This window comes from Oncorhynchus kisutch, linkage group LG22, assembly GCF_002021735.2.
Source record: "Oncorhynchus kisutch isolate 150728-3 linkage group LG22, Okis_V2, whole genome shotgun sequence".
NCBI lineage: Eukaryota > Metazoa > Chordata > Actinopteri > Salmoniformes > Salmonidae > Oncorhynchus > Oncorhynchus kisutch.
The window spans coordinates 55,199,765-55,218,489 of record NC_034195.2 but is presented as its reverse complement, the minus strand read 5'-3'; the positions used below and the strand labels follow the sequence as shown (position 1 = coordinate 55,218,489).

General features: G+C 40.9%; 1 protein-coding gene across 3 annotated transcripts in view; it reads left to right on the top strand.

Moving 5' to 3' along the window:
* The window catches only part of LOC109879456 (plakophilin-3), a 51,017-nt gene that overhangs the window by 1,300 nt on the left and 30,992 nt on the right, over nucleotides 1–18,725 (top strand). The window contains exons 2-6 of one of the 3 annotated variants that reach the window (XM_031801550.1): nucleotides 817–1,000; nucleotides 14,967–15,058; nucleotides 16,619–16,816; nucleotides 17,246–17,389; nucleotides 18,402–18,641. In XM_031801550.1, coding sequence (XP_031657410.1) covers nucleotides 817–1,000; nucleotides 14,967–15,058; nucleotides 16,619–16,816; nucleotides 17,246–17,389; nucleotides 18,402–18,641 — 858 coding nt within the window. Of the gene's footprint in view, nucleotides 1–535; nucleotides 1,001–14,966; nucleotides 15,059–16,618; nucleotides 16,817–17,245; nucleotides 17,390–18,401; nucleotides 18,642–18,725 lie in introns of those variants that run through there. The other 2 variants (XM_031801551.1, XM_031801549.1) reach the window with 2 other exon arrangements.

The following is an 18,725-nucleotide window of genomic DNA, read 5'->3' as shown; positions in this document are numbered from 1 at the left end:
TACACACGCCAGTCTCACCACACCTTGTGTCAGTCAGAGCTTTATTCATACTGCACCACACCTTGTTGTGTGATTGGCTCTAATCAAATCAAATCAAACTTGATTTAAAGTGGCTTTTGATCTTTGTCAGAAAATATGTGTTTATTAAAAAAGTTTATGGAATTGGAGAAAAAAGAAGAAGTGTTTTTACACATGAATAACCTATTATTATTGTTGTTGTTGTTGTGATCATTAATAATGCGATCTATTCTTGTTATTGTTAATAGCAGTATCAACGTTAATATTAGTAATATTATTTATATCTATGTCATTATCATAGATATTTCCCTGTCAGGTAGCCTGTTCTCTCTCTCTCTCTCTCTCTCTCTCTCTCTCTGTCTCTCTCTCTGTCTCTCTCTCTGTCTCTCTCTCTCTCTCTCTCTCTGTCAGGTAGCCTGTTCTCTCTCTCTCTCTCTCTCGTAGCCTGTTCTCTCTCTCTCTCTCTCTCTCTCTCTCTCAGACTCCACCCCATTGTTATTTCAAGCAGATACCGTTTATTTCCGAGGGAGCAGTCTTTCGAAAAGTATCTCACACCTACCTGAGTGAGAAACTCAACAACCAATATCGATTACACTGATTCAAACATTTATTATTTTCCGGAACAGAATTAGTTAAAACGAGAAATACACAAACACACAGCGCTCTCGGTTTGAATATTTGTAACTTTTATATTCCATTTTCCTGGGACTGGCAACTAGATTGTACATCCAACGGTCACAACCGATTTTCGAAATGAGTATCGTGGCTCAAGACCATGTATTTTTGTCCGCTTTGCAGCCCAAAACCGCCGTCAGCACTTACGCGGTCCCGTCCGACATCCAGCTCGGAGGAAATGGGGCCACCCTGTCGGATGAGATGACCCGGGGAAAACGGGTCCAGCAGCAGGTTGCTATGCGGCTCGCCGAGAAATCTTCCACACTTCCGAGACAGAACGGCTCAGCCTCACACTATACCTCCTCAGGTAGGACCGAAGTCATCGCCTATGGTGACATGACACACAAATGTACAGCAGGCTACTGATTTGATACATAAGCAAACTATTGACTTGACAATGAAATGTGTTTACTGTAGCCGAACAATGGATTTAGTGTATCTCTACTGTATGCCAATAGAGTCCCGATCCAGACCCGTTAAACGCGCAGAAATGGAACGTTATTTCACGTTTTATGTACTTTTTTTTCTAATAGCTTATTCGTGCCATGGAATGTATGCATGAAATATAGCATGCTATTCACCAGCTAACTATTCGTTTGTGGTGGAGATGAAGGTGTGGCGCAGGTGTGTGTCTAGGATTGTGTAGGAGGTGTGTCTACAGATAGATAAACCATATTCTGTCCTAATTCCCTAATAATTACATCACCTCGAGGGAGAAAACCATGAATAAGGTCTTGCGAACCTACCAGTTCTGAGTGGGAAAAATCATCTACTTCATTTCGTTTTTTGTTGTTTTTGTTGTTGTAAATAACACCATTTTCTATCCACTGTGATTTACAACTTGATAAGAGCTATTGTTAAAGAGCTAGGTTAATGAGTTATCCATTTGGATAAGAGGATTGTAAATATAAATTACAATTGTTTTAGATTTACTGGAGACAAATGTGAAGCAAGTCATATGGCATGAAAGTGAAGCATATCAACATATCAACTTTCCCGCGGTGAAGTTTATGAAATGCAGTGTGCCTTTAATGCAGAATTTAGATTGTATGTCCTTTAAACTTGTATCACGTTACATCTATCTGGAGCCAATGTCAATAAGGCCCACAGTGTTCCTGAGAGTTGCTAGCATTAGTGGGTCATAATGGGCAAACGTTGTGCAATCACTTGGGGACATGTTGTAACGGCGTTCTTCGTTTGTTGAAAGAGAGTCGGACCGAAATGCAGCGTGGTGGTTACTCATGTCTTTAATGAATGAATGACGGCGATACATGAAATAACTATAATAAATATTTAAAAAAACAACAAACGGAACGTGAAACCTAATACAGCCTATCTGGTGAACACTACACAGAGACAGGAACAATCACCCACCAACCTAATTACAGCCTATCTGGTGATACTACACAGAGACAGGAACAATCACCCACCAACCTAATACAGCCTATCTGGTGAAACTACACAGAGACAGGAACAATCACCCACGAAATACACAGTGAAACTCAGGCTACCTAAATACGGTTCCCAATCCGAGACAACGAGAATCACCTGACTCCAGATTGAGAACCGCCTCAGGCAGCCCAAGCCTAACTAGACACACCCCTAATCATTAGCAATCCCAAATCCTATAAAACCCCAATACGAAACACAACACATAAACCCATGTCACACCCTGGCCTGACCAAAATATATAACGAAAACACAAAACACTATGACCACGGCGTGACACATGTAGCCTATTAGAATCACGATGGGAACTCAGACGTAGCAGTTTAAACCCGGATCCTGGTGTGCAGTTCACCATGACTGAACCGGGTTTAAACTGTGAATCAGTGAGCTAACAGCTCCGTGATTGGTAAAAATACAGGGTCTTCATAGAACTATTGGTCAACCCGCTATTGAACTTGATTATGGCAACTTTCAGGATTCATTTTTGATTTATTCACCAATATATTTAGTTGTGTACAAGGCTGTCCAAACCTGTTTTTAATGGTTCATAAATACTTTCCTATCCCTAAATAATCTACAAGATCGGAGTATATATTTTAAAAATCTACCAATTGGTGCTGAAACAGAGACGAATATGCATATATTTAAATTGCTTTGTTTCTCTGATCACTAATGTCCTGAACCCGTTTCCTCGATATATTCTAGTCAATGTATTTGAGTCTGTTGACAAAATCAAAACATTGGGGATGGCTTAAGATAAATATACTGAAAAGCCTATTGTACCTCAGAGTATCTGTGTTTGACTTTCCATACCTGTCACCTTGTTTTCCTCTCCATGCTGGAAATGTTGGAGGGAAATGATTCATTCACACACACACGCACACACGCGCACACGCACACACACACACACACACAATCAGCTAGAGAGGAGAGGGTTTAATGGATACGTAGTTAATGAGAGGTAGCGAGAACAGGTTTGTGTGATACTTGGATACCTAGTATTATCAGGGTAATTACATATCAATGGTCTGTCTGTCTGTCTGTCTGTCTGTCTGTCTGTCTGTCTGTCTGTCTGTCTGTCTGTCTGTCTGTCTGTCTGTCTGTCTGTCTGTCTGTCTGTCTGTCTGTCTGTCTGTCTGTCTGTCTGTCTGTCAGTGACAATGTTAGGACAGTGTTATGACCATAACCTAACACAGAGTATAGGATGTCCCCTCTAGCACCATGTTGGCTTGTAACTATGTTTCTCTATTCTGACACTTCCTATCGGTTGACTTGTATGACTGTATTAGCTGAGTCGACCGTGCTGAAGACATGACTAATGTCTAGTGTCCGGTACCTGTGTCGTCTAGTCGACCGTGCTGAAGACATGACTAATGTCTAGTGTCCGGTACCTGTGTCGTCTAGTCGACCGTGCTGAAGACATGACTAATGTCTAGTGTCCGGTACCTGTGTCGTCTAGTCGACCGTGCTGAAGACATGACTAATGTCTAGTGTCCGGTACCTGTGTCGTCTAGTCGACCGTGCTGAAGACATGACTAATGTCTAGTGTCCGGTACCTGTGTCGTCTAGTCGACCGTGCTGAAGACATGACTAATGTCTAGTGTCCGGTACCTGTGTCGTCTAGTCGACCGTGCTGAAGACATGACTAATGTCTAGTGTCCGGTACCTGTGTCGTCTAGTCGACCGTGCTGAAGACATGACTAATGTCTAGTGTCCGGTACCTGTGTCGTCTAGTCGACCGTGCTGAAGACATGACTAATGTCTAGTGTCCGGTACCTGTGTCGTCTAGTCGACCGTGCTGAAGACATGACTAATGTCTAGTGTCCGGTACCTGTGTCGTCTAGTCGACCGTGCTGAAGACATGACTAATGTCTAGTGTCCGGTACCTGTGTCGTCTGCAGAATGACATGGGAGCAGAAACAGGATATGTTGCATAGCGTTCTATAGCGTTAAAATAAAACAGATTGTTGACTCACTGATCTAAACCTCTCACTTCATGGGAAATATACAGGCAACTGTTCTCTGACTATTACCATGCTGTAATTTAGGGTATGACCAGCTTGGTGTATCATACCTCTCTACTCACACAGTGAAACTGGTCCGGTATATCCCGAGGCAGACAGAGACACACCTACCTGAGGAAGAGAGCAACAGTCAACATGACTTCTTCTATCTGGGACAACGCTGTGCTACCTGAGTGGGTTTTTTCTCAGCCATTGTGGTGTTGTCAGCAGGGCCTCAGCCATGGGGTGTTGTGGTGTTGTCAGCAGGGCCTAAGCCATGGGGTGTTGTGGTGTTGTCAGCAGGGCCTCAGCTATGGGGTGTTGTGGTGTTGTCAGCAGGGCCTCAGCCATGGGGTGTTGTGGTGTTGTCAGCAGGGCCTCAGCCATGGGGTGTTGTGGTGTTGTCAGCAGAGCAGGGCCTCAGCCATGGTGTGTTGTGGTGTTGTCAGCAGGGCCTCAGCCATGGGGTGTTGTGGTGTTGTCAGCAGAGCAGGGCCTCAGCCATGGTGTGTTGTGGTGTTGTCAGCAGGGCCTCAGCTATTGGGTGTTGTGGTGTTGTCAGCAGGGCCTCAGCCATGGTGTGTTGTGGTGTTGTCAGCAGGGCCTCAGCCATGGTGTGTTGTGGTGTTGTCAGCAGGGCCTCAGCCATGGGGTGTTGTGGTGTTGTCAGCAGGGCCTGGGCCTCAACCATGGTGTGTGGTGGTGTTGTCAGCAGGGCCTCAGCCATGGGGTGTGTCTCTCAGACATGGGGTGTTGTGGTGTTGTCAGCAGGGCCTGGGCCTCAGCCATGGGGTGTTGTGGTGTTGTCAGCAGGGCCTCAGCCATGGGGTGTGTCTCTCAGACATGGGGTGTTGTGGTGTTGTCAGCAGGGCAGGGCTTCAGACATGGGGTGTGTCTCTCAGACATGGGTTGTTGTGGTGTTGTCAGCAGGGCCTGGGCCTCAGCCATGGGGTGTTGTGGTGTTGTCAGCAGGGCCTCAGCCATGGGGTGTGTCTCTCAGACATGGGGTGTTGTGGTGTTGTCAGCAGGGCCTCAGCCATGGGGTGTTGTGGTGTTGTCAGCAAGGCCTCAGCCATGGGGTGTTGTGGTGTTGTCAGCATGGCCTCAGCCATGGGGTGTTGTGGTGTTGTCAGCAGGGCCTCAGACATGGGGTGTGTCTCTCAGACATGGGGTGTTGTGGTGTTGTCAGCAGGGCCTCAGCCATGGGGTGTTGTGGTGTTGTCAGCAGGGCCTCAGACATGGGGTGTGTCTCTCAGACATGGGGTGTTGTGGTGTTGTCAGCAGGGCCTCAGCCATGGGGTGTTGTGGTGTTGTCAGCAGGGCCTCAGCCATGGGGTGTTGTGGTGTTGTCAGCAGGGCCTCAGCCATGGGGTGTGTCTCTCAGACATGGGGTGTTGTGGTGTTGTCAGCAGGGCCTCAGCCATGGGGTGTGTCTCTCAGACATGGGGTGTTGTGGTGTTGTCAGCAGGGCAGGGCTTCAGACATGGGGTGTGTCTCTCTTTTCTTTCTACATTTCTCACCTCTCACTCTTTCCCTCTCTTTTTCTTACCTTATCCTTCACCAAACGGTTTGTTGCCTGAGGCTCTGACTCAGCTAAGCATGAAGCTCACACACCTCTACCTTCTGCCTACCCGCCTGGAGTCACACACACACGCGCACACACACACACACGCACACAAGCACACACACACACACACACACACACGCGCACACACACACACACACACACACACACACACACACACACACACACACACACACACACACACACACACACACACACACGCACACACAGACAGACAGACAGACACACACACACACACACACACACACACACGCACGCACACACAGACAGACAGACACACACACACACACACACACACACACACACACACACACACACACACACACACACACACACACACACACACACACACACACACACACACAGACAGCCTTTCAGCTTTCTACTGGATGTTAGCAGTGATAAAAGTATTGCTTCCATTCAGTATAAAATCTGTGATGCAAATCTGCACCACAGTCTTGATGTCCCTGGGAATGAACCTACTGGGCTATAGGTCTCACCCTGTACTTCAACACAGGGGATCAGTTCCTTTGAGGTTTGAGAGAGAGAGTATGTCAGGGGGAACAGTCCCATTTCCTTTGTGTTAGGATATTAGTCATTTCTGTGAGATAATTTCGGGTAAATGAAGGATCTGTCTGGACCAGTCTATGCTCATAGCTCGCCTATAATTTAAGCAGGTCATGTCACAGCATGTGAAACATTTAAATGTAACCAAATTGTCTCCTCTCTCTGCACACACTGGTTCTCACAAACATATTCCTCACAAACATATTCCTCACAAACATATTCCTCACAAACATATTCCTCTGGGACAGGATGCACTTTGTTTATGTCGCCATTTACAGTAGCTACTGTACAAATATGTTTTAGAACAATGACAACAACAATATGCATGTTATAGAACAACAACAATATGTATATTATAGAACAACAACAACAACAACAACAACAATATGTATGTCATAGAACAACAACAACAACAATATGTATATTATAGAACAACAACAACAACAATATGTATGTCATAGAACAACAACAACAACAATATGTATGTCATAGAACAACAACAACAACAACAACAACAATATGTATGTCATAGAACAACAACAACAATATGTCTGTCATAGAAGAACAACAACAACAATATGTATATCATAGAACAACAACAACAATATGTATTTCATAGAACAACAACAACAACAACAACAATATGTATGTCATAGAACAACAACAACAACAACAACAATATGTATATCATAGAACAACAACAACAACAATATGTATGTCATAGAACAACAACAACAACAACAATATGTATGACATAGAACAACAACAACAACAATATGTATATTATAGAACAACAACAACAACAATATGTATATTATAGAACAACAACAACAATATGTATGTCATAGAACAACAACAACAACAACAACAACAACAATATGTATGTCATAGAACAACAACAACAACAACAACAATATATATGTCATAGAACAACAACAACAACAATATGTATGTCATAGAACAACAACAACAACAATATGTATGTCATAGAACAACAACAACAACAATATGTATATTATAGAACAACAACAACAACAATATGTATGTCATAGAACAACAACAACAACAATATGTATATTATAGAACAACAACAACAATATGTATGTCATAGAACAACAACAACAACAACAACAATATATATGTCATAGAACAACAACAACAACAATATGTATGTCATAGAACAACAACAACAACAATATGTATGTCATAGAACAACAACAACAACAACAATATGTATGTCATAGAACAACAACAACAACAATATGTATGTCATAGAACAACAACAACAACAATATGTATGTCATAGAACAACAACAACAACAATATGTATGTCATAGAACAACAACAACAACAATATGTATGTCATAGAACAACAACAACAACAATATGTATGTCATAGAACAACAACAACAACAATATGTATGTCATAGAACAACAACAACAACAACAACAATATATATGTCATAGAACAACAACAACAACAATATGTATGTCATAGAACAACAACAACAACAACAATATGTATATTATAGAACAACAACAACAACAATATGTATATTATAGAACAACAACAACAACAATATGTATGTCATAGAACAACAACAACAACAATATGTATATTATAGAACAACAACAACAACAATATGTATGTCATAGAACAACAACAACAACAATATGTATATTATAGAACAACAACAACAACAATATGTATGTCATAGAACAACAACAACAACAATATGTATGTCATAGAACAACAACAACAACAATATGTATGTCATAGAACAACAACAACAACAATATGTATGTCATAGAACAACAACAACAACAACAACAACAATATATATGTCATAGAACAACAACAACAACAATATGTATGTCATAGAACAACAACAACAACAACAATATGTATATTATAGAACAACAACAACAACAATATGTATATTATAGAACAACAACAACAACAATATGTATGTCATAGAACAACAACAACAACAATATGTATATCATAGAACAACAACAACAACAACAATATGTATATTATAGAACAACAACAACAACAATATGTATATTATAGAACAACAACAACAACAATATGTATATTATAGAACAACAACAACAACAATATGTATGTCATAGAACAACAACAACAACAATATGTATATTATAGAACAACAACAACAACAATATGTATGTCATAGAACAACAACAACAACAATATGTATATTATAGAACAACAACAACAACAACAATATGTATGTCATAGAACAACAACAACAACAACAATATGTATATTATAGAACAACAACAACAACAATATGTATGTCATAGAACAACAACAACAACAATATGTATATTATAGAACAACAACAACAACAATATGTATGTCATAGAACAACAACAACAACAATATGTATATTGTAGAACAACAACAACAACAACAACAACAACAATATGTATATTATAGAACAACAACAACAACAACAACAACAACAATATGTATATTATAGAACAACAACAACAACAATATGTATGTCATAGAACAACAACAACAACAATATGTATATTATAGAACAACAACAACAACAATATGTATGTTTTAAAACAATAATAACAATATTTTTGTTAATATGTATTGGACAGTAAATTATATTTCTATTGATAAACAAAGTGTAGTTTTAGATATTTGTAGTTTCAGTATAAATAAGATAGAGACACCATAAGGTCACTGCTCTCTGTATCTCTGTCTCAGTGTCTCTCTGTCTCTGTGTCTCTCTGTCTCTGTGTCTCTCTGTCTCTGTCTCTGTGTCTCTCTGTCTCTGTCTCTGTGTGTCTCTGTCTCTCTCTCTGTCTCTCTCTCTGTCTCTGTCTCTGTGTCTCTCTGTCTCTGTCTCTCTGTCTCTGTCTCTGTGTGTCTCTGTCTCTCTCTCTGTGTCTCTCTGTCTCTGTCTCTGTGTCTCTCTGTCTCTGTCTCTGTGTCTCTCTGTCTCTGTCTCTGTGTGTCTCTGTCTCTCTCTCTGTGTCTCTCTGTCTCTGTGTCTCTCTGTCTCTGTGTCTCTCTGTCTCTGTGTCTCTCTGTCTCTGTCTCTGTGTCTCTCTGTCTCTGTCTCTGTGTGTCTCTGTCTCTCTCTCTGTCTCTCTCTCTGTCTCTGTCTCTGTGTCTCTCTGTCTCTGTCTCTGTGTCTCTCTGTCTCTGTCTCTGTGTGTCTCTGTCTCTCTCTCTGTGTCTCTCTGTCTCTGTCTCTGTGTCTCTCTGTCTCTGTCTCTGTGTCTCTCTGTCTCTGTCTCTGTGTGTCTCTGTCTCTCTCTCTGTGTCTCTCTGTCTCTGTCTCTGTCTCTCTCTCAGGGCTTCACTTACACAGCAGCAGTTATTAAGCCGCTGTCTCTCTCTCTATGTCTCTCTGTGTCTCTCTGTCTCTGTCTCTGTCTCTCTCTCCTGAGGACGCTGGGTTGTTTTCTTTTAAATCCTTTAACTGTGCTTTATATTTCAACTTGTCTGAAGTAGTACATATATAATATAATACATATAATGGAATAGCCCCGATGCTAATCCCGCCCCTGCGGCTCACATGCTCAAAGTATTTGAGTATTGTTGTCCTCTTGACTGTCAGGTAACCATTGACAACCAGGTCAGAATATAGATGATCACATGTTGGTGTAATGGGTAGTGTGTTTGTGTGTGTGTGTGCGCGCAAAGGTCTGCTTGTATGTGTGTGTGTGTGTTTGCGTGTGTGTGTGTGTGTGTGTGTGTGTGTGTGTGTGTGTGTGTGTGTGTGTGTGTGTGTGTGTGTGTGTGTGTGTGTGTGTGTGTGTGTGTGTGTGTGTGTGTGTGTGTGTGTGTGTGCGTGCGTGCGTGTGTGTGTGTGCAAAGGTGTGCTTGTATGTGTGTGTGAGTAAACAGGAACCTGAGTTGTCGGTATTGTATAATTTATGCAGAAGGTCCAGTTAATTAGTTTACATTATTAGGTGTAATTATGACAAGAGATACCTTTCCTCTTACCGCTGCTCTCTCTGGGCCTGATTACGACTTAGACTTAGCGTATGCAGGTGAGGGATGGGCTTTGCAGGCGTGGTTCCCTTCACATGCTGAACACATGTAATTCAACTACTGAAAACCCTCCCACTTGAGGAACAGCATATTTTCTCATGGAAGTTTTCATTCAATAGGGTTTTCAGTATATGTATCTAAAGCCATCCTTTTAAATACGATGTTCCTTCAATTAGATTTTTCTTGACAGACTCACTAAAATATATGGAGAGAACGGTTCAGAATATTACGGATCAATGAAAGAATGCTGAGTAAATACACGCATACAGGTCTCCTTTTCAGCACCAAGTGTTAGATTGAAAAATACTTCTTCTATATTGTTATAGGTGTTAGGAAAGTATTCATGAATAATAATATATTTTTTAAACGATTTGGAGTGCCTGACAAAAAACAAAATACAGTGGTTTGATTCTTCAATATTCAATTGTTCAATCCATGAAGGGTTGACCAGTAGTCCTATTAATCTACCCTGATAATCCTCACTAATCGTGGAACTGTGATGACAATGATCCGGGTCATCGTTGAACCGTGAGCTCCAGGTTCAAACTGCTACATGTGGGCTGCGTTCCATAATGGTTCAAATAGGTTACACTCCAAGCGAGTTCTTTGGAAGGCTTCTACCTAGAACCTCATGGTACTGCAGCACAAAAAAATGATTCCTCTATGGGGACAAACCATAGAGGATTCTGTTTACCACCTTTTTTTCCCCCGAAGAGTGTTCATGTCCCAAATGATTGTAATAGGTTAGCCTAATATGATCTACTATAGCAAGCGATCCTCAGGAACAACCACACACATGGCAAACAGTAAAGAAAGATAAACTAACAATGTAATGGAACGATGCAAATTGTGAGGAAACTAACACGAAAGAGACAGTTATAAATGTGAGGAAACTAACACTAAAGTTATAAATGTGAGGAAACTAACACTAAAGTTATAAATGTGAGGAAACTAACACTAAAGAGACAGTTATAAATGTGAGGAAACTAACACTAAAGTTATAAATGTGAGGAAACTAACACTAAAGTTATAAATGTGAGGAAACTAACACTAAAGTTATAAATGTGAGGAAACTAACACTAAAGTTATAAATGTGAGGAAACTAACACTAAAGTTATAAATGTAAGGAAACGAACACAATTTTTTTGTTTATTTATTTCACCTTTATTTAACCAGGTAGGCTAGTTGAGAACAAGTTCTCATTTACAGCTGTGACCTGGCCAAGATAAAGCATAGCAGTGTGAACAGACAACACAGAGTTACACATGGAGTAAACAATTAACAAGTCAATAACACAGTAGAAAACAAAAGGGGGAGTCTATATACAATGTGTGCAAAAGGCATGAGGAGGTAGGCGAATAATTACAATTTTACAGATTAACACTGGAGTGATAAATGATCAGATGGTCATGTACAGGTAGAGATATTGGTGTGCAAAAGAGCAGAAAAGTAAATAAATAAAAACAGTATGGGGATGAGGTAGGTGAAAATGGGTGGGCTATTTACCGATAGACTATAGACTAAATGTGAGGAAACTAACACTAAAGTTATAAATGTGAGGAAACTAACACTAAAGTTATAAATGTGAGGAAACTAAAACTAAAGTTATAAATGTGAGGAAACTAACACTAAAGAGACAGTTATAAATGTGAGGAAACTAACAGGTGTTTATCGTTGTCTCTGATTGGGGATCATATTTAGGTAGCCATTTTCCCTTTGGTGTTTGTGTTGTCTATGTGTAGTTGCCTGTCAGCACTCGTTTGTATAGATTCCAGTTTTGTTATTTTGTTAGTTTGTTCAGTGTTTCATTCTTTAAATAAATAAGAATGTACGTATACCACGCTGCGCCTTGGTCCGATCCTTATAACGAACGTGACAGATAAAGTTATAAATGTGAGGAAACTAACACTAAAGTTATAAATGTGAGGAAACTAACACTACAGTTATAAATGTGAGGAAACTAACACTAAAGTTATAAATGTGAGGAAACTAACACTAAAGTTATAAATGTGAGGAAACTAACACTAAAGTTATAAATGTGAGGAAACTAACACTAAAGAGACAGTTATAAATGTGAGGAAACTAACACTAAAGTTATAAATGTGAGGAAACTAACACTAAAGTTATAAATGTAAGGAAACGAACACAATTTTTTTGTTTATTTATTTCACCTTTATTTAACCAGGTAGGCTAGTTGAGAACAAGTTCTCATTTACAACTGTGACCTGGCCAAGATAAAGCATAGCAGTGTGAACAGACAACACAGAGTTACACATGGAGTAAACAATTAACAAGTCAATAACACAGTAGAAAACAAAAGGGGGAGTCTATATACAATGTGTGCAAAAGGCATGAGGAGGTAGGCGAATAATTACAATTTTACAGATTAACACTGGAGTGATAAATGATCAGATGGTCATGTACAGGTAGAGATATTGGTGTGCAAAAGAGCAGAAAAGTAAATAAATAAAAACAGTATGGGGATGAGGTAGGTGAAAATGGGTGGGCTATTTACCGATAGACTATAGACTAAATGTGAGGAAACTAACACTAAAGTCATAAATGTGAGGAAACTAACGCTAAAGAGACAGTTATAAATGTGAGGAAACTAACACTGAAGTTATAAATGTGAGGATACTAACACTAAAGTTATAAATGTGAAGAAAGTAACCCTAAAGAGACAGTTATAAATGTGAGGAAACTAACACTAAAGTTATAAATGTGAAGAAACTAACACTAAAGAGACAGTTATAAATGTGAGGAAACTAACACTAAAGTTATACATGTGAGGAAACTATCACTAAAGCTATAGTTATAAATGTCTATGGGTATAACTGACGGTGGCTAACGATTAGTGGCTAATGTTTTACATGATACAAATTCTAAAAAATATAGTGGAAAGTCTGAGCATATAATTAAAACATTCTAGAAACCATAAATCAACCTGGTAGGTTTATACTGTGATTTGTGAATGGCTACAGAAGCCTACAGCTTGGGTCTCCAAATATAATCTCAGCAAATTATAAGGCCAGCATTTCATCAACTTCACCGTGGAAAATGTGATATGTTGATATTCTTCAGTTTGCTGCCATATGACTTGGTTCACATTTATCTCCAGCAATTATAAGGTCAAATAGATCAAATCCCCTTATCGAAACGGAATGCTCATTTACCTAGCTCTTATCAATAGCTCTTATCTATAGCTCTTATCAAGTTGAAAATGACGGTGCGTGGACAATGGTGTTATTTCTGTATACACCTCCGACCACACCTTCATTTATTTGATCTCCACCCCCCCAAAAATAGAATAGCAGGTTGAATAGCATGATGCTATCGTGCTTTAAGTTCCCGATCAGAATATGCGTGGAGAGAAAAGTGCATTTACATTTTTTTTTTTAAAGGAATTATGTTCCATTTACGCTGGCTTATCTCGGGTGGGAATTCCCCCTCAGCTGTCTAACACCTGTACTCTCCTACTAAATCAAATCAAATTTTATTTGTCACATACACATGGTTAGCAGATGTTAATGTGAGTGTAGCGAAATGCTTGTGCTTCTAGTTCCGACAGTGCAGTAATAACCAACAAGTAATCTAGCTAACAATTCCAAAACTACTACCTTATAGACACAAGTGTAAGGGGATAAAGAATATGTACATAAAGATATATGAATGAGTGATGGTACAGAGCAGCATAGGCAAGATACAGTAGATGGTATCGAGTACAGTATATACATATGAGATGAGTATGTAAACAAAGTGGCATAGTTAAAATGGCTAGTGATACATGTATTACATAAAGATGCAGTAGATGATATAGAGTACAGTATATACATATACACATGAGATGAATAATGTAGGGTATGTAAACATTATATTAGGTAGCATTGTTTAAAGTGGCTAGTGATATATTTCCCATCAATTCCCATTATTTAAGTGGCTGGAGTTGAGTCAGTGTGTTGGCAGCAGCCACTCAATGTTAGTGGTGGCTGTTTAACAGTCTATGTAGCTGTCAACAACACCTGCCTATGTAAACCGTACTTTATGAAGGGACCTACAGTTATAACCACACTGGACCTTGTATCCAGTCATAATAAAATGTCCCAACAAGTTTTACGATGTCATATCCCATATCATTATACTAGTTATGTCAATGTCATTTCAATGTTTGTTATGGGTGTGTTGGTTTGTTGGGCTTCCGAGTGGCGCGGCGGTCTAAGGCACTGCTTCTCATTGCAAGAGGTGTCACTATAGTACCTGGTTCAAATCCAGGTTGTATCAAATCCAGACGTGATTGGGAGTCCCATAGGGCCGCGTACATTTGGCCCAGCGTCATCGGGGTTTGGCTGGAGTAGGCTGTCGTAAATAAGAATTCGTCATTAACCGACTTGTCTGGTTAAATTAAAAATATATATATTTTTTAAATGTCAGGTCCTTCATTAGTGTTGTCTTTAAATTGGATCAGGCTTTGGTGTGCTGATTCAGGTCCTTCATTAGTGTTGTGTTTAAATTGGATCAGGCTTTGGTGTGCTGATTCAGGTCCTTCATTAGTGTTGTGTTTAAATTGGATCAGGCTTTGGTGTGCGGTTTAATGACTGTCTGATTTTCCCTCTCTTTTGTTTTCTAGAACACGGCGGATCTTCAACAATGAAGTACCAGACCTTCAACCCAGGGTTCAGCTCCAAGTCCTATGTCTACACAGGCTCCAGACCTGTCATGGTGAGTGGTAGTCCTGTCTACACAGGCTCCAGACCTGTCGTGGTGAGTGGTAGTCCTGTCTACACAGGCTCCAGACCTGTCATGGTTGGTGGTAGTCCTGTCTACACAGGCTCCAGACCTGTCATGGTGAGTGGTAGTCCTGTCTACACAGGCTCCAGACCTGTTATGACAGGCCCCAGACCTGTCGTGGTGAGTGGTAGTCCTGTCTACACAGGCTCCACACCTGTCATGGTGAGTGGTAGTCCTGTCTACACAGGCTCCACGCCTGTTATGACAGGCTCCAGACCTGCCATGGTGAGTGGTAGTCCTGTCTACACAGGCTCCAACCCTGTCATGGTGAGTGGTAGTCCTGTCTACACAGGCTCCAGACCTGTCATGGTGAGTGGTAGTCCTGTCTACACAGGCTCCAGACCTGTCATGGTGAGTGGTAGTCCTGTCTACACAGGCTCCAGACCTGTCATGGTGAGTGGTAGTCCTGTCTACACAGGCTCCAGACCTGTTATGACAGGCCCCAGACCTGTCGTGGTGAGTGGTAGTCCTGTCTACACAGGCTCCAGACCTGTCATGGTGAGTGGTAGTCCTGTCTACACAGGCTCCAGACCTGTTATGACAGGCCCCAGACCTGTCGTGGTGAGTGGTAGTCATATTCTTACTCTTAGGAAAATATTGCATCCATTACACATCCATTGGTTTCTGGATGTCAGATAATGTGTTCAGCAAAAGGCCCATGAAGACCTAAGCGGTTCGTCATCGCCAAATAAAGAGATAGAGACATTATAGACACTATCTGTTTCCATGAACATGTGGACAGTATACTCTGTGTATGCCCTCTGCAGCTTCCTGTAAATACACAGTGGGATGGTTTCACAGGGCAGTGTGCCAGAGAGCCAGTGAGCTAGGTCTTCTCTGGAAGTGTGGTATTTTCCCAGCAGCTCTGCACCAATCTCTCCAGGACATAACCCTCCAGATTCCTCCAGATCTCACAGTCATAATGTTTCCACCTCACGTTAGCATAGCAGACGTCATTAGACTATGACACCATTACACAACTGCATTGTTGAATGAACTTTCATTGATACATTCATTGATTTAATGAATGTAATATTTTTCCGGACATATATTGTGTTTTTTGTAATAGATTCAGCAAATATCCAGTAGATTATTTAAGTACATCATTCAGATGACAGGGTAATATAGCAGCAACATAAATAACTCCATTAGTGGCCTTGTTGACTGTAAAAAATAAAATAAACATCAAAACCCCAACAATATCCCATAACTTTACAATTAGCGTTGCACAGTGTAGGTGCACAGACTTTCATTTGCGTCAACCACTCCCTTTTATGACAGTGACCTATTGCATTTACAGAATCTAATAATGATTCAACAAGCCTTTGTTCCATTGTGCCCGTAAGCTCTCTATGGGGGGGGGGGGGGGGGTTGTGTCTCAGGGGGTTGGTTAAACGTCTTCTTCTTTATTCTTCTCCTCCTCCTCCTTCCTCCCCTCCTCTTCCTCCCCTCCTCTTTCTCCCCTCCTATTCCTCCTCCTCTGTCCCCCAGGCTCCCAATATGTCTCACTACTCAGGCGGTTTCTCCTCCCACTCGGCGGTGGACCTGGGAGGTGGTCAGAGGGTCACCATGGGGGGTGGAGGAAGAGGTGGAGGTGGAAGAGGAGGAGAGGGAGGAGGAGGTGGAGGGTACAAGTACCTTGATGACATGCGCACAGGAGGGGGTTCTCTAGGAGGAGGGGGCTACCAGGTAACATTTTAAGGATTCACTTTATTTTAATGATGTATTGTATTTGAATGATTTACTGTATTTGAATAATTTACTGTATTTGAATAATTTACTGTATTTGAATAATTTACTGTATTTGAATAATTTACTGTATTTGAATAATTTACTGTATTTGAATAATTTACTGTATTTTTATTATTTACTGTAATTTAATGGTTTATTGTATTTTAATAATTTATTGTATTTTAATAATTTATTATATTCTGTGTACTGTATACATCTATGTGTACTGAATCTATACCACATAAGAAATATATTTTAATTATGAATTATAATTACTTCACTATAGTTACCGTATTTAGTATACAGTAATAATTACTTTAATTAGTGTGTGTACAGTAATATACTGTAAATTCCATGGTTCTGGTTTATTTATGTTTTGTTCTACAGGGAGGAGTGGTCTACCGGGGAGGAGGAGGGGGCAACATGAGGGGCCAACAGATGTCCACTGTGATCCGGACGATGAGCCGTGGCCCTGGGCCAGACCCAGAGGGCTCTCTGCGCTCCATGAGGCTCCAGAACCTGCCTGCACAGGTATAGTCATTTATATATTATGTTTTGTGTGTTTATTGTGTGAACGTGAAGTGTTGTTCTATGTATCTGTATTGTTGTCTTTCTATCTGGAAGGATGATGATGTGGATTGATGATGATGTGGATTGATGATGTGGATTGATGATGATGTGGATTGATGGGGATCTGGATTGATGATGATGTGGATGATGATGTGGATTGATGATGATGTGGATTGATGATGATGTGGATGATGATGTGGATTGATGATGATGTGGATTGATGATGATGTGGATTGATGATGATGTGGATTGATGATGATGTGGATGATGATGTGGATTGATGATGATGTGGATTGATGATGTGGATTGATGATGTGGATGATGATGTGGATTGATGATGATGTGGATTGATGATGTGGATTGATGATGTGGATGATGATGTGGATTGATGATGATGTGGCTTGATGATGATGTGGGTTGATGATGATGATGTGGATTGATGATGATGTGGATTGATGATGATGTGGATTGATGGATTGATGATGATGTGGATGATGTGGATGGATGATGATGTGGATTGATGATGATGTGGATTGATAATGATCTGGACTGATGGGGATCTGGTTTGATAATGATGTGGATTGATAATGATCTGGACTGATGGGGATCTGGATTGATAATGATGTGGATTGATAATGATCTGGACTGATGGGGATCTGGATGGATAATGATCTGGATAGATGGGGATCTGGATAGATGGGGATCTGGATTGATGGGGATGTGGATTGATGGGGATCTGGATTGATGGGGATGTGGATTGATGGAGATCTGGATTGATGGGGATGTGGATTGATGGGGATCTGGATTGATGGGGATGTGGATTGATGGGGATCTGGTTTGATGGGGATGTGGATTGATGTAGATGTTGATGATGAACTGTTATATCCACACCAAGACAAATTCCTTTGTTCCTGTTCCAGTTCATCGCTTGGCAACAACACTTCCTGATTCTGTTTCTGATTCTTGTTCTCAGCCGTCTCCGGTGGCAGCCTGGGTGGCTGCGGACGTCAGCGATGGCTGCAGCCTGGTCTCAGACCGCGATGCCACATTCAGCCGCCAGCAGTCTGTCTACAGCACTGTTAGCGGAGGAGCCTACAGCTCAGGGACACAAATGAGACAGGCAGGTGGAGGAGGAATAGGAGGACAGGGGTCCATGGTACCCATGAGGCGCTCACTCAGCGGGACACTAGCCCAGAGCGGAGGGGAGATGATGGTTGGTGGAGCCCTACCGAAAATTTGACACAAGATTAACACATTTCGTTTGCATGGCATGTGAATTGACTTGATAACCTGTTTC